The sequence below is a fragment of the Cupressus sempervirens genome, chromosome 1 (assembly GCF_028749045.1).
Source record: "Cupressus sempervirens isolate cs-2001-9-10 chromosome 1, ASM2874904v1, whole genome shotgun sequence".
NCBI lineage: Eukaryota > Viridiplantae > Streptophyta > Pinopsida > Cupressales > Cupressaceae > Cupressus > Cupressus sempervirens.
Window position 1 is genome coordinate 112,537,737 of NC_143118.1, and position 16,401 is coordinate 112,554,137.

Consider the following 16,401-nt stretch of genomic DNA (forward strand, 5'->3'; position numbering starts at 1 on the left):
TGCAAACAATCCCATAGCCTTCATCATGTGTAACATTGGTGAAGAAAGAAGCCCTGAGGTATGGTACCTAGACATCGGTTGTAGCAACCATATGCATGGTGATGGAAGTTTATTCTCTTTCATTGATAAGACTTTTAAGTGTGAAATTAAGATGTGAAATAATGGAACCATTCCCACAATGGGCAAAGGATCTATCATGGTTCGCACCAAGCAAGGTGAGAAGAAGGAAATATAGAATGTGTATTTTGCTCCTCGTATAAAAGCACAACTTGATGAGTGTTGGACAATTCATTCAAAATGGATAAAAGGTGCTAATGAAAAATGACAAGTGTGTCATTCATGAGAAGGGTGAGAGTAATAGATTACTTGCAGCAGTCCAAATGACAAAGAACCGAATGTTTCTGTTGAAGATGGAGACATGTTTCTCTTTTCAAGTCAGTGCTACACCTCCCAAGCATGCATGTACAACAGTACATCAACAATCAACTCTTAAGAGCGTGATTGAAGATCCCTCCAAACTTTGGCATCTCACGTATGGACATCTTGGCTTTGCTGGTTTAAATTTGTTGTCCAAAAAAATAATGGTAGATGGTTTGCCAATCATGGTAGATTCCTATGACAAGTGTGAGGCTTGTATTTTGGGTAAGCAACATAGGCTTGTAGAGTTTTTTGACCATCAACATTTCAAATCATATTACATGATCTATCATTAGGATGCAAGAGATTTTTTGTTCTTCATGTTCTCTTGCATCTTGATGATGGATCATGTAGTATGATCCGAAACATTGATGGTGAAAATCTCTACACAATCAAATCCAAAAATTTAAAATCTCATTTTCATGGATTATAGAAATCTAATAGATCTAATAAAATTATGTCAAAAAAGCAAGCTATTGCACTTATGAATATTAGAAAACTTATAAAGTACATATAGAATCCACATGACCAAAACCCTATCATGAACTAAAACATCTAGATTGGAGAAAGAAGTTAAACAACATTCACTATTTTATTTACTTCTTCTCAATTAATAGACATTTAGTTAAACAACTTGATTATATTTTTATTATTTAATATAGTTTTTTTTTTTTTTTTTTTTGCAAAATTTAGTTATAAGAATAATTTTATATTATTTTTTAGGTAACAACCTAGAACACAACTGTAATTAATGAGCCTTTCATATGAAAGATTTTAAATTCAATTCAAATAAATATTTTTTTTTTTTGAAAAAGTTAAGTTTTCCTATATATGTTCAAAAATATTTATTTAGTGAAACTTTGAACTCAATTTTAAATGGAATGAATCGAAAAGAAAATTTTCTCTTATTGTTTTTCCAATTTATATGTTTTTTTGGACTTCAATTCACATAAAGAGCCATCGGCCAATTAAAAACTACCCAAAGTAGACCTTCTTCGTTTCCTTCGAACGGAAGAAAACTTTTCTCCTCTAAAATCCTCATTTCGCTGAACAAACTCAATTTTGTTTTCTAACTCTTCTTGTTTATTTTCTTCCTCTGCACCAACAATGGGAGACAGTCAGTATTCATTTTCTCTCACAACTTTCAGGTATTATTTTCTTGTTTTAAAATTGTTATTTTTCTAGCACCACATTATTTTTCAAAAAATCTTTCTACTTCATTGTTATCTAATAGTGTGGTGTCTGATGCTCACGGGCAGTCCAACGGGAAAGCTTGTACAGATCGAACATGCTCTAATGGCCGTTGGGTCAGGTCAAACATCCCTGGGTATTAAAGGTATTTTTGGAGTTTTATAACAATTTGTTACCGAAGCTTTAATCGACTTAATCCATGGCAGTAATATTTGTTGTTATATTTTTCTCTTGAAAATCGCAACCGTTGAGACTTAGGGCTTACACCAAACGTGAAATTCATGGCAATATAAACAGTAGGGATTGCATTATTTAGAATTCATGGCAGGATAAATAGTAGAAATATCATTTTAGCTATCCTTCGTCTTGCAATTAACGTTCATGCGTAATTACATTACACATTTGGTTTGAACTTGAAGTCGCAGTCTAAGGCTTAAACCCTAAAAGGCTTTATGACCTCACGAGTATTATCAATCGGCAGTTAGATCCTGAAAAACCACGAAAATTTGTGTAAGTGGTTTTATTTGTGTGTTTGAATCTTTAGACATCTTATCAGGCAGCGGATGGGAGAGAACACTTGTAGTTATTGCGGTACAGTTTGAATCTTCACTAAACAATTTTAGAAATTGATTTTGTGCACGATACCTTTATTGCCTAGATGCATTGACATGTTCAATCAGTATCTTTTGATTGTGGATTGAAATTGATATCTTCACTGTATTGTGAATGAAAATTGCCATATTCCAATGAATAGGAAAGAGGACAGTTAAATCTATGGAGGGGTGATAGCTCCAATTATATAATATACTTTAAGTTGGGGAGTAGAGATTGGCTGGTTGCACCAGTGCTAAAGAATGCCACACGAGGCAAGGTACAATTGGGGACAAAGTGAAAGAGAGGTGGCGCTGAAGACTGAAGAGCTTAGATGTTGTTCTCCTTTGGTATCGATAAATATGGAGTTGTTTTGTATTATAGACATTGTTGGGAATTTGTTATAATTAATGAACATGAAGACTATAACTGCTGCTGTTGGCCAATAGTGGAAGACCAGAGCAATTGGTTCTGCGAAATAAATCATCAAAAGACTCTGCTAAGATATTTTCTTAACTATAAATAACAGTCAATCCATAAATAAGGACGATGACTGAAAATCTCCTACATTGCATGCACTTAACAATGAATTGACCTAGAGAATTTGAGCCAAAACTAGGGCAACAATGACATATGCAAAAGATTCACGTAGGCAATAATAATGAATAAGATGCTCGGGTTTGCCAAAAAATAGATTCATCAAGTTGGTTTTGCATTCAGCAAAGTGGCAATCTGATTTATAAGAAGTGATCCGTTAACTAATAATCAAAAATTAAGATTCTGAAAAGCGAAGAAGCACCAGCGCTCAGTAAATGATCAATAAGCATGCTATAAAAGTTAATGAGGTCCTCTAGGTCAACTTATTACTTCAAGTTTGAATTACTGGAGATAAGATAAGATAAGATAATAATATTAATGTCCAACGAGAGATCAACTAGGGTCTAAGGGACTGGAGGATACAACAGTACAAGAAAGAACAAAACAGCTGGTACACCAAATGGTGTCCAGGAAAGTGCAGGACAAGAAACCAACTAAAGGGAACGAAAGACGAGGACTAGGAATCCTTGCTTGGTGAAATATATGCCAGTTGGGTCATGTGTTGAGCCTTTGGGTCATATTGAACTTGCCATTTATGCTTGACTGTCATTTGATACTTACAAGAACAAAGGGATTATTTACCTTTATGTAAAACATATTGTTTAAAATTTATACCTGCGTGGGTTTTGGCTTGGTGACAAAGCTTGAAGGTAAGATCTAAGCGGGCCTTGCCAAAGCATTATGGACAGAGCCACTATAAGAAGTCGATGAAGGATAAGGTTCTAAACTGCATTGAAGGTATGAGCTAAAGAAGGTATATAGATCATCTTCCTCCATGACTGCAACAGAGAAAATGCAGATTTTGATGAATGTGCTGTGGAATAATATTGGGAGATGACAGGGTACAGCATCCAGAGGATGTAGACAAGCATTGCTTAACAAATCAATGGATTTGTCACATGTTTACACAATGTATAGATGAAGATTTGTTTAATGCACATTTTTTTTTTCTTAAAATAAAATTTTCAAGTTTGATATTTTTGCAATGCAACATTTGGATGGTATAAATTTCTCTTTTCTTATCACCACTTTATTTATTGTAAACTTGTTCTAGTGTAGATCTATGATATTTGAACATGGGGAAAAGAGATTAATTAAGCCTGCTCCGTAGGTTATTCTGAATTTTCTTTTCATTTGTTTGTGTTGAACTATCCATGCCATCTAATTTTATTTATAATAAATTATCTCATTTGGATGGTGGTAGGTCATGTATTAGTAAAATAGAATATTGCAGGTGGATTTAATTAGTATTTGTCTGGTATATTGATCTTGTTGTTAGGAAATTTTGTATCCTTGGTACTACGCTTTCTACGAAATTGAGTGTAAGATTTGCATGTTACACACTCATCCAGAAGTCTTACATAGGAATGGGTATTGTCCAAGGGGGAGTGTGCTTGTAGCAGTGATCAAGATGTAGCTGTTTTCAGTGCCATACTACATCCATGTACCATACACAATAGGGCATTTACAATTGTTTATTTTTCTAATATTTACTAATACAAGTGAAATAAACATGTGCTTTTAAATTGATCATAAACTCTGCTATACCTATGAAATGTGCATTTTTGCTTTGGAATTGCTGAAATAAAATCAATCATGATAAAAACTTGTTTAAGTTAAATTCAAGACTGGCTATAGGATGAGAATATTAGAGCAAGGCAGTAACAGTTGCCTTATATATTCTATATAGCATTTAGAATCAATATAGCATATTTTAGTTCATGTTAAAATATAATTGAGCTAGAGGCCTGTTTATTATTTGATTTAGTTTCTGAATCTTTGGATGATCCCACACAAATCTCAGAGCATTTAGGTGGCATGTGCAAGCTGGAATCTGGGACATACTGAAAATCTCATTGTGTGGATATTTTCTGCATTTTTGAAAATTACATTTATGAGGCCTTTGGAGCATTTGTGGACAGCTTTTGTCTTCAATATTTGTTTTTTTCATATGGGACTTCTTCTGGGATCTTTCCAATGCACCAAAGGAACTCGATTTTCACCTTGCCAGCTAGAAGCTAAGACCCCATGAAGTTTATATTTTTCTAATTTAACTCAGTAGCTAATATGTCCTAGTTTGGCTGCCCATTAAAATTTTCAATGAGGACTTATGGGTAGTGACTCTTCAGTTTCCAAAGGCAACAATAGTTTGGAAGCCATGCCCAGTGTTTGGTTCTTCTAGTTGCAAAATGTATGTATTGCTGTTTCTCTTCTATCAAGTTTGCCACTGTATGAGCTCTTCATTCTAAATTGAAGCTATTTAATTTTGCAAATTGATTGCTGCATAATTTATAATACAGTCACTCCCTAATAGGGTAGTGTCCTCCAAATTCCCAAATTAATTGGGATCACTGGAATTCACACACTAAACTACAAAGTTTTTCAATCCTCTTGTGCTTTTCTTTTCAATCTGATCACTTTAAATATCCGTTTTTGTGTAATGTTTAAAAAATGTGTTTAAGTAGTGTATCCTTAATTTTTACTGTTATGCTTGTAATTGGTCTGCACGTGTATTCTGTCAGTCAATGGGTGGTAGATTACGGACATCTTTGACGTTCAAAGAAAAATCATTTTACAACCTTTTATAAACAAAAGGAAATGCTAACATGCTAATGAAAATTGGTGTTTTCTTCTTCTGTGCAGCTGCAAATGGAGTTGTTATTGCAACAGAAAAGAAGTTGCCCTCAGTACTTGTTGATGAATCCTCGGTAACATTCTACTTCCAATGCTATATTTATTTAAGATTGTAAGAAAATTGAGATACCATCATCAGCATCATGCATATTTATTTGAGTATAGGTTCAAAACTATGCTCCATGGAGTTTCCGGGGCTTTAGGGGATGGTGATGTGTTTCTGGTACGTGTACAGTTCAGAGCCAATTTTTAGGGGATTATAGGGGGCAAGTATTAAATAAATAGGGGATTTTATATATATATATATATATATATATATATATATATATATATATATATATATATATATATATATAAAATAGGGGATTATATATTTATAATAATTATATATATATATTGAGAGAGAGAGAGAGAGAGAGAGAGAGAGAGAGAGAGAGAGAGAGAATTCAAATATGCATATCAGAACATTGATAAACCATTCAGCATAGACATCTTAGAAGCTTAATTCAAAGCAAATTAAAAAAACTTAAAATACTTTCATTGTAAAATATGGCAACATCTAGCAAAAATGCCCAAAGGCTTAAGTTTCATAGAGAGAGAATTCAAATATGCATATCATAACATTGATAAACCATTCAGCATAGACATCTTAGAAGCTTAATTCAAAGCAAATTAAAAAAACTTAAATACGTTCATTGTAAAATATGGCAACATCTAGCAAAAATGCCCAAAGGCTTAAGTTTCATAGAGAGAGAATTCAAATATGCATATCATAACATTGATAAACCATTCAGCATAGACATCTTAGAAGCTTAATTCAAAGCAATTAAAAAAAACTTAAATACTTTCATTGTAAAATATGGCAACATCTAGCAAAAATGCCCGAAGGCTTAAGTTTCATATATGAAATGAAATAAGGAGAAATTCAACTAAAATAGTAAATAGTAAACAATAACATAAAAGATCAACTCAATAATTAGCTGTCTATAATAATCAGAATCAATAATGTATCTGCAAATAATAAATGCCAACTATATGGCTGTCCATAAACAACACATGGTAGGTGTAGGAATCTAAATCATCATCAAAATTAGTTTCGAAGTTATTGGTAGGCCGAGGGTCTTCTACACCTAATGGAATCCCAACCAATCCTAGAGGTGTGTCATTCTTCTCCACTTGCATAGCATCCTCAAGATTGACATTCCAATGTAAGGTCGAAGTCTGACAATACTCAAAGACTTTGTTGATCTTGTGGCCGCAATGCACTGTGAACAACTATATACTTTGCTGATCATCTAGAGGTAAAATTGTTCCTATTGACTAATTGGATGAACCTATACGTGGACCAATTGCTCTTTGCAATAGAGGAATTGGCAACCCGTGAAAGAAGATGAACAAAAAGTATTCTTAGCTTAGGTCATGCCGCGTCCACCATCCAATAGGGTTAATTTGAGGCAATGTAGCTCTATCCATCCTTGCTTCTGGTCTACCAAAGGTTGGACCACGAAGATTGGCAAATGCAAGCCATTGACTATGAACTTTAGTAGCATCATCTGCATTGTACATTTTAGAAAGGGCCTTAAAGAAGCCTTCCACCTGAACTGAACACAAAAAAATAACGTTCAGTAATGTCTGGATAAATCAAAATGAAGAGATAATCATAAGAGATCTACTTTGCTATTTGAAATTTAAATTGAAAACTTGAGATTTCAGATTTTAGACTCACCTCCTCATCAATAGATGGAGCTACTCTCCCAGGTCTTAGTGTGTACCATTTGGGTTAAGAGCATAGGCTGCCATGTGAATCAGGGTGTAATTGGTAAAATGGTGGTTGTATTAACAAATGATCGAATAGATCATTATAAAGAATTTACAAGGTTATAAGAATAGAAAGTTTCTAATTAGAAACTTAAGAAATGATCTTATCTACAAAGATTTACAAATAGTACATAGATGACCATTAAAGTAATTAGATAATATTCTAATAAAAACTACCCACATGTTTGCAGAAGAAACCAACAAATTGAAAAAAGGTCCAAAAAACTTTGAAAATCCCTTTGTATTTCAGGTAAAAAAATACCCATAAATTTTGTTGAAATTTTTTGCTGAAAACTTCTGTACGAAGGTGTATGGCATCCTTTGGTAAATTCTCTCCCTCAAAAATGAACACACGATCATGCAATCACATTCAGCAATCCTGGAGGTTCTCAAACCCAAGCTCTAATACCATATGACGGAAAGTAATGACATAGAGAATGATCTCTAAGATATATGATATTAACATAGGAGTAAAAGTCTCTCTAAATAAGAGGTACAAATGATTTATTCCATAAGTCTATAAGATTGATAACTAAGAAAGCATACCAACAACTTAATTGACCATTATTTACTTCAACAACTCTTGCTGGAGTTTTTTTTTCCCATATGTGGGGGTTTTCAGCATAAATCCATGTTCTTCATGCGTTAGGGCCTTTTATGATGCTTATATGTTCAGTTTTGCAGTTTTCTCTCTTCCAAGTAACCATAGTGTTGATGAAATGTCGAATGGACAAGCTGTTGTGGGGTTTTCACACCATCACCCCATTGCAAATGAGGACCCCCTTTTTTTCTCTTGGTTTTGTCCTTTTGGCTATAGTTCTTGGTAGTCTTCGGCTTGGTCTTCTAAGGTTCCCTCTTTTGAATGAGAATTGGTAAAATTGACCAAGTTTGGAAAGTGTTGTCCATGTGGCTTCCAGAATGAAACTGTTTGCTTGTTTGAGAATTGAATGTCTCAACTTACTATTTTTAGAAATTCAATTTTTAGTAAATTTATTTTTAGTAATTTTCACTACCTCCCAAACCTTTTTTTGACATTGGAACAACTTACTGGTTTTTAGAAAATCTATTTTTAGTAAATTTCATTGCCTCTTGCATTGACCTTATTTTGACTTTGGAACAACTTACTATTTTTAGAAAGTTTATTATTGGCAACTCTGTTTTGGCAAAAAGTGAGCTCCGGTTGATAAAGAGCCAAAAGAGTATTTGTTTCTATATCCAAAAGAATGAGCAAGCAAGACAGCCAATCAAAAAATGGTTAAGTCTGGAATCACCCTTGAAATATCCAAAAGTGGCAAGGCATGAAAACATCAGGAAAAATGGTTGTTGCGGAATTCTTCCATCATGGACAAAATCCATGACCATTCAAAAAATCCTAACTTGGAGAAAAATGGTTGTTGTGGAATTCTTCCATCATGGAAAAAATCCATGATCACTCAAAAATTCGACCTTGGAGAAAAATGGTTGTTGCAGAATTCTTCCGTCATGGAAAAAATCCATTATCACTCAAAAAATCCCACCTTGGAGAAGAATGGTTGTTGCGGAATTCTTCCATCATGGAAAAATCCACGATCACTCAAAAAAATCCTACTTTGGAGAAAAATGGTTGTGGAATTCTTCCATTATGGAAAAAATCCACAATCACTCAAAAAATCCTCCCTTGGAGAAAAATGATTGTCGTGGAATTCTTCCATCATGGAAAAAATCCATGATCACTCAAAAAAATCCTACCTTGGAGAAAAATGGTTGTCGCGGAATTCTTCCATCTTGGGAAAAATCCATGACCACTCAAAAAATCCTGCCTTGGAAAAAAATGGTTGTCGCAAAATTCTTCCATCATGGACAAAATCCATGACCACTCAAAAAATCCCGCCTTGGAGAAAAATGGTTGTTGCGGAATTCTTCTATCATGGAAAAAATCCATGATCACTCAAAAAATCCCACCTTGGACAAAAATGGCTGCTGCAAAATTCTTCCATCATGGACAAAATCCATGACCACTCAAAATTTGCATTGACAAGAAAATTGGAAATCTTGCAAAAAATGCCCAAGTGTTGGAACTTTCTCCTCCGTGGAAGAAAAAATGGCTGTGTTGGAAATTCCTCCTTCATGGAAGAAAAAATGACTAAGTGTTTGAAACTACCTCCTTCATGGAAGAAAAAATGGCCAAGTGTTGGAAATTTTTCCTTGGTGGAAGAAAAAATGGCTGTGTTGGAAAATTTATTCTCCAGATTGCAAAATTCACCCTCTTCAAGTGTGCACCCATGACTAGAGAAATGATTCATGATGATAAACAAAAGGGGGAATTCTTCAAAAATGTAAGAAAAGGCATACCAATGAATTCATAACATTTGAAGAAAAAGGAGGAGAAAGCTCCAGTTTTAGAAATTCAAGAAAGATGTTCAAGTACTAGTTTCTAGTCCCAACATTAAAGACATCCAAGTATTGAGTGATCCAGTTCCAAGTGTTCAAAGTTCAAAGATCAAAGTTCAAATCCAAAAATACAAAAACATGGCGGTGGAAGTTCAATTTGAAGAAATTCTAAAGTGACATAATTATCAGCAAGGGATTCCAATCCATTTCAGGGAGATAAATTTCCAAGCAAGTACATGGAAGACGAGAATGTTCGAGGAGAGATTTTTAGAAAAGTCAGTCAAAGTTGGATCTTAGTTATAAAATAAAGAAGTTGGAAAGGACTCGAGCTTACATGGCCTTCATCATCATTTCATGGCATTCAATTATCTTTGATGAAGAATTAAGGTCTCCAAGTCAAACTTCTACGCATTCGAAGAATGGAATCAAGAATAATTTATTTAAGGAAGAATGAGCATTTATCAAGTAATAGACATGCATAGTGGATATTTATTGCACTCCACTCTCTTCCTAAACAAGCATGCATAGTGGGCATTTATTACCCACTATAGTAGTGGATTTCTTATTGCATTAATATAGATTTTTTTCTTTGCCCTAACCCTATTAAGGGCTGATGTGGAATGATTTGGGCCATCTGTTGTAATCAAGGACCTATATAAAGGCCTCACTCCTCATTTGTAAAGGGAGGATTTTTTGAGATTGTTGCTATGAGCTACTAAGATAATAGAGTTTTCATTGAAGCTTGGTGAATACTTGACTTGTCTTGGTGCTTGCTTGTTCTCTTAAATTCCCTCATTTATATTAAGTTAGTTTAGTTAAAGTGTTGTGATTGCAATGGAGAATATGATGGGTTGTTGATGGATTCCTTTGGTTCATACTGTTGATGTTTTAGTGATTCTAAATCGTTGTGCAAAGTTTGCATGAACCCATTTCATGCATAGGTTTAACTTCTATCATTCATATACATTGTTCTTTATGATGGTGTATGTGGTGGTTTGGAAATCTTTCGGCATAACCCTTGAAGATTGCACTAGTTCACGCATAGTTGTAGTATAACTTGGTGAAGCGGAGCTTGGTAAATTAAGAAGTTTGTCCACCAGAATACTATTTGTTGTCATCACTTCCCTTAGGAACAGATTAGAACCTCAAAAACCCTATCCCATTTCTTTTCTGCATATTTCGTGAAAACCCAAAAATACTTTATTGCAAAACCTTTAGATAGTTCCCACATCCAGTATGTCTTGAAATGAATTTGATTAATCACACATAAGGCCCCTTGTGATCATCAACAAATCACATCAACCACTGAGCTTATCCACAATCAAGCCCTGACATTGAAGGAACCTTGGAGTCATCATATGATCTTCTAGCAATCTTAGCATACACAAGACTTTGTTCAAGAGAGGATAAGATATTTCGTTATTTTATTCTACTGTTTGGTGGGTCATAAAACACACATCAACACAAGACATCCTAGTTTTCATGGCAAATGCTGTAGTTTTGACAAATCGAGAACTCATGCAACGATGCGGCAAGAATACAAGCAACTAAGATTTGTAGAGGGGAGCTTTGGTATAGAAATAATGAAAAGTTTTAAACTTGCAAGAAAACCATTTTAATTTTTTTTTTGTAAGTGTGATCCTAGCATTTTTAGACTTAGTTCTTTCTTCAATTACGTATTTAACTTCATATTGGTGGCTGTATCTTTCTTGAACTCCCATTTTTTGCATTGTCCCTTTCTTGAGATACTCTTAATTTTTGGCCCGGATATAATATGAGTACTACAAATGTTTTGAATTTTGTCATTGGTGTTAAAGATTGATGATCAAGATTGTATAAATCCTGGAGATTAGTGAAAATAGTTGTGAACTATGGTACAGAAGAAGAATGAAATGCTTATCAAGCTGCTGATTATTTGTCAGTTCTTCATAAGCTACTTGGCTACTTGCCTGAGCTGGCTGCTTACTTGTTTGAGCTACTTGGTTATTTGTTCGAGCTGCTTGGCTACTTTCTTATTTGTTTGAGCTACTTGGTTTACTTGAGCCTTCTTGGTTGCATGCTTGAGCTGCCTGGTTGTCTGTTTGTGCTAGTTGCTTGTAAACTTCACTCTTCTATGTGCCAAGTCAGTTTGACATGGCATCAGGTATATTCAAAAGCTCGATCTCTATAGAATTTCTTGTATGGTGATTAAATTTGCTTACATATTCTTTTTATACTTAAAGGTTGAAACCAATGTATTGGTCAACTGCTGAGTTGGTTCAATAACAAATGAAGAATCTGCACTGGCTCCATGTCACACCTAAACTTCAAGATTCTATAACTGAATAGTAAAATTATCTCTTTCAAAGGCCGTGTCAAATATAGATGGCGTCGGTCAAGAAACTTATGATTTATGTGTGGATGACTCATTGAAAGTGAATGCTTCAGATTGAGGTAACACTTCTGTATGAGCATTAAAAGATTCCTTCTGAAGTGAAGAAAATATCTCAACCAAGCTATTTGAGAGGAAGTTGTTTAAAAAAAAATAGACCAGTAATTATAGAGTTGTTTATTTAATAGAGTTGTAGGTGATGGAACTGTTTTAATACCAGTCGATGCATGGCTGCTGTGCCGTGCAATGACTCTTCTTGCTAGGATTAAGCAGTGAGAAATATTTGTATGAAAATGTTGATTCCAGTTCGTATAGTACCAGGATGGAGATCCAAATAATTTTTAAAAAATGCTAAGGCAAGGAAGGCATTAAATTGAAGTGACTAAAGTGTTGCTTTTGTTAGTTAATACAAGGATGTGATTTCTTGAGTGGTGAAGGGTATTGATGAAGCTGGGCAGATTGAGGAAGTGATTTATGAAGTTAAATGACGAGGCCATGGAGTTGTGAAATCCAGATCAAGCATTATGGAGCTGTCTTTTATGAAAGTGTTGATGGTAGTTTTTGGGAGGAAAATGCAAGTATTTTTTGAGAAATGATACTTCACTACAAGTGTGCAAAATGAATTAATGCGAAGGTAATGAATGTGTGAGATATTGGAGTGACCAAGGATTGATTGAAATGTCCCTTTACTGATTTTTATTGATATTTCCAGCCTCAAATCAGAACTTTAAAATCAAACAACCAATATTACAAAGATCTGCCAATTTCCCAATAAAACCCAAATCGGGTATGTCCAAATTAGTGCCAAAAACTTCACAACTTCACAAATTATTAATAAATCTGAAAATGGACATTTTTACAGAAATTTCAGCAGCATAACAGCCTACAAAATGACATTTCCAGATTTGTATAGCCTTTACACAACAACTCACAAATGTAGGGCAAAACTATGCTCAATCGGGCTCTCGAAATTAACACAAAAATGCCCAGAAACACCACAAAACACTCATAAACTATCTCAGAAGTTTAATCACGACCCAATACATATATTCAGCTCTATTTTAACATCATAAAGTCTGAAATACAGCAGCAAACCAAACTGATATGAAACACTCAACTGAAAACTCAAACTCAAACCAAAAACAACCTCGAAAACACCCAAATCGGCACTATTTAGCACAAAGGCAAACTCTGTATGAGCATGCACATGGAATGGCTTCAAACTCCCGTCCTTAGCCTTCCTGGAAACCTGCAAACTCCCGTTCTTGGGTCTCCTTCTCCACAGGTTTGGCAGCCTCTGAAGAACAACAAGAAAATTAGCAAGAATCAAGATGTAGAATGAGCCCAAAATGCCTCCAAACCCCTTTTAAAGAGGGCATAACCCTAACTCACGTCCAAGAGGGGTTAATAAAATATAATTTAATAATAATTTTTATTTATTAGTCCATTGGTTTCCAAAGATTAACCCCTTTTTCCGAAATTTCACCTTTTTGGAGCCTGCCTGCCTTAACAAAGTTTTTTTTTTTTTTAATTATTTGAATAGGGGACATGACATTGGTCTCCAGGAGTTCTTTTTGTGTGTGATTTTTGAGTCAGATGGGATTGAAGAAGCTGTGCGTGTGATTTCTTGGGTTGGTGAAATTGAAGGAGTTGGGTGAATAAAAGTTTAGATCATTGTGGAAACAGCTTTTTTTATTATAAGGTTCAGTGTATTTTTTGAGTTGGTTCTCAAACTGAATTTGGTGCTTCAAGGAGGGTTGGTACTCTTTGGGAGTTGGTGCTCACTCATGTAATTTGGTTGGTGCCCATTTCGTCAATGAAAGCTATTGGTGTGCTGTGGTTTATTACCTAAAAGGTTTTTTCACATCAATTTTGATGCTCCTTGTTGATGTTTTCTCTCTATTCTAATCTCTGTTTTATGTGGTTACATGCATTTAAAGTTTGAAATACTGACTCACCTACTGTTTCTGTATTTTTTTTGTGCTCTTCAAAACTGATATTTGTACTATTAGATAACATGAAATCAGGATAATATTCAAGTCCATGCATAAAAACATCATAATAGCTAGATCAAAAAAACCTAACATCTATAGTATTGAAATCAATATATGATAGCATGTTTCTAAGAGCAAACCATATCACGACTTTCTCAGAGGTGCTTGCAAACCACAATCTCAAGGCTGGTTCTCCTTCTATTTCAAGAGTATGGAAGGTGTGGAGCCCTACCATCCCTTAGTCCTCCACCTTGGAGGCTTGTCAGCCTCCTTGATCAAGCCCAAGGAAGGCCAGTCCTCCATTTCATCTCCTGGCCCATGAGGTGGACTTGTTCTTAAATTTGATTTCTGAATATTATTTTTTGCTGCAATCAATATTATTCCATTTAGATATCTTATGTTTTGACTTTGTTGATTTATAAACTATATAATTGCTCATTTGATTCTTTTCAGTTTTTTCTTTCTGCCCTCTAGAAAAATGAATTGATTTACCTTTTATAAATCGTTAAATGCTAGTGACTCATATCTCTTCACTGTTCAAGAGTCATACCCTTTCAGGCTATTTGCTGCCTTGAAGTGTTTTTAAATTTATTTTGAGGGAGTTCCTTTTTTGGCATCACTGGCCATCATATCCCTTAGTTGGCCTTTATAAGAAAATCGTTATTATTTATATTAGTAAAGGTAATAATTAATCTAAGTTGCCCTCTACAATGGTTTGCCATTATATTTAATCTTGACCAGCCTAATAAATAATATCAGTTGGCAACTATAATATAAATGTTGTTATGTATAAATTTATTTCATTGCCTATTTTTATTATTAATGAGGGCCGCAATCTGTTTTTTTCCAAGGGCTGCTAACCCTAGTTTGGCAGGGGCATGACAGTCCACCCCTCCCAGGATTGCTTGTTCTCAAGCTATCTTAACTTAGAATAATCTTGAAGAGATTGTTCAAGATGATTTTAAACAAGAAAAAGCTTGTGTATGCAACTTCTAACTTTTTATGAGGATCTATATAAGAATTCAACTTCTGCTACACCACTTAATATTATCTCAAGTTGTAATTTCAGAGTGGGGTAATGTTTTTGCCTTCAATTGGAAGTGAGTTATCTCAACAACATAACTAAGAATTCAAAATTTTCTAGATGTGTAGATCTAACACGAGTTTTCTCTTGTGTTCTAGGGGAAGGAACAAGGTCATCTTGGTAATGACATCAATAGTATGTGCAAGAAAGGGACTTGGTTGGTCCTATATTAGCACAATGTCATGGTCATCTCTTTGAGTAAAAGCAAAGGTGAGCTTTCCACGTATTAAGATGAGGATTATAAGCATACCCACATCTACGAGCTTAATGGTGTTGCCTTCTGTTAATGGTGATCTTCCTTCCCACTCACCACTGATGCAAAACATATGAATACTATGGCGATGCCCTGTAGATGATACTATCTGCCTTGTAGAAATTATTCCTTAATTCAAATAAAAAATCTTTATTTTGATTTCCTTCTTCTGTATGAACTTTGTGCACCAGTGTGAGTCTTTTGGGACAATCTAGGTTTTTACCAATGAATACCATAATAAGAAGATGAAGATTATTGTCTCAAGGCAAATGTAGATGGGCATAATACTGTTTTGGATCAAGAACATTGTTTGACAGCAAAGAAATGCTCTGTTCATTGATGTGTTAGAGCTTCTTTATTGATGATAGACCATACATAAAACATCTATATTATGTATAGGAAGAGTATACTCTAGGGTGAAATGGTAATGCTTAACTATCATGAAATGGAGACCTTATGTTAGGAATATGTTTATTGAATCCTAATTGTTTCTTTGATAGGTGTACCTTAACACGATGGGTTGAGAGGTGGTGAAATTTTATAAGTTTGAACATATAATATTCATAACGAAGCTTGACATAGTGACAGATCACTGCATTCAATCATGTTCTGTGCTTTATCAGGTTTAAATACATGTTTTAATCTTGAACACAATCTCAGTGATGTTTCACATTGTGGGATTCTGGTAAGCAGATAAGTACTGTTGAGAGTTAGAAAATGGAAGAGCTTCCAGTATAAAGGGTATCAAGTACAGATTATGAGTTAGAAAATGGAAGAGCTTCCAGTATAAAGGGTATCAAGTACAGATTATGACTGTGGCAGTGCTTCTGAAGATCATATAATACCATTAACGATGTTGCTCCACCATTACACACTGTTCATGATTGGTGTACAGAAATTTCTGTGTTTTTTGCCCTATAAATTGGGATGATTATGTCTGCCAGCTGTTAAGAAGCTTTTTGCCAATTGGACAGATAAACTTCTCAAAAATTTGTAAAAGGCCATGCCATTGAAAGATGTTTGATCCTGAATAGATGGGTCTAGAAGATGATATGAAAAGTTAATAATAGTAGCTACACTT

At 34.5% G+C, this 16,401-nt stretch overlaps 1 protein-coding gene across 1 annotated transcript in view; it reads left to right on the forward strand.

Annotated features, from left to right (window-relative positions):
- The first annotated feature begins 1,388 nt into the window (after positions 1–1,388).
- Positions 1,389–16,401, forward strand: part of LOC149576471 (proteasome subunit alpha type-2-A-like) — a 42,003-nt gene continuing 26,990 nt past the window's right edge. The window contains exons 1-3 of the mRNA XM_089817388.1: positions 1,389–1,565; positions 1,677–1,753; positions 5,440–5,504. Of these exons, the coding sequence (XP_089673514.1) occupies positions 1,525–1,565; positions 1,677–1,753; positions 5,440–5,504 (183 nt within the window). The 5' untranslated portion in view covers positions 1,389–1,524. The remainder of the gene's footprint in view (positions 1,566–1,676; positions 1,754–5,439; positions 5,505–16,401) is intronic.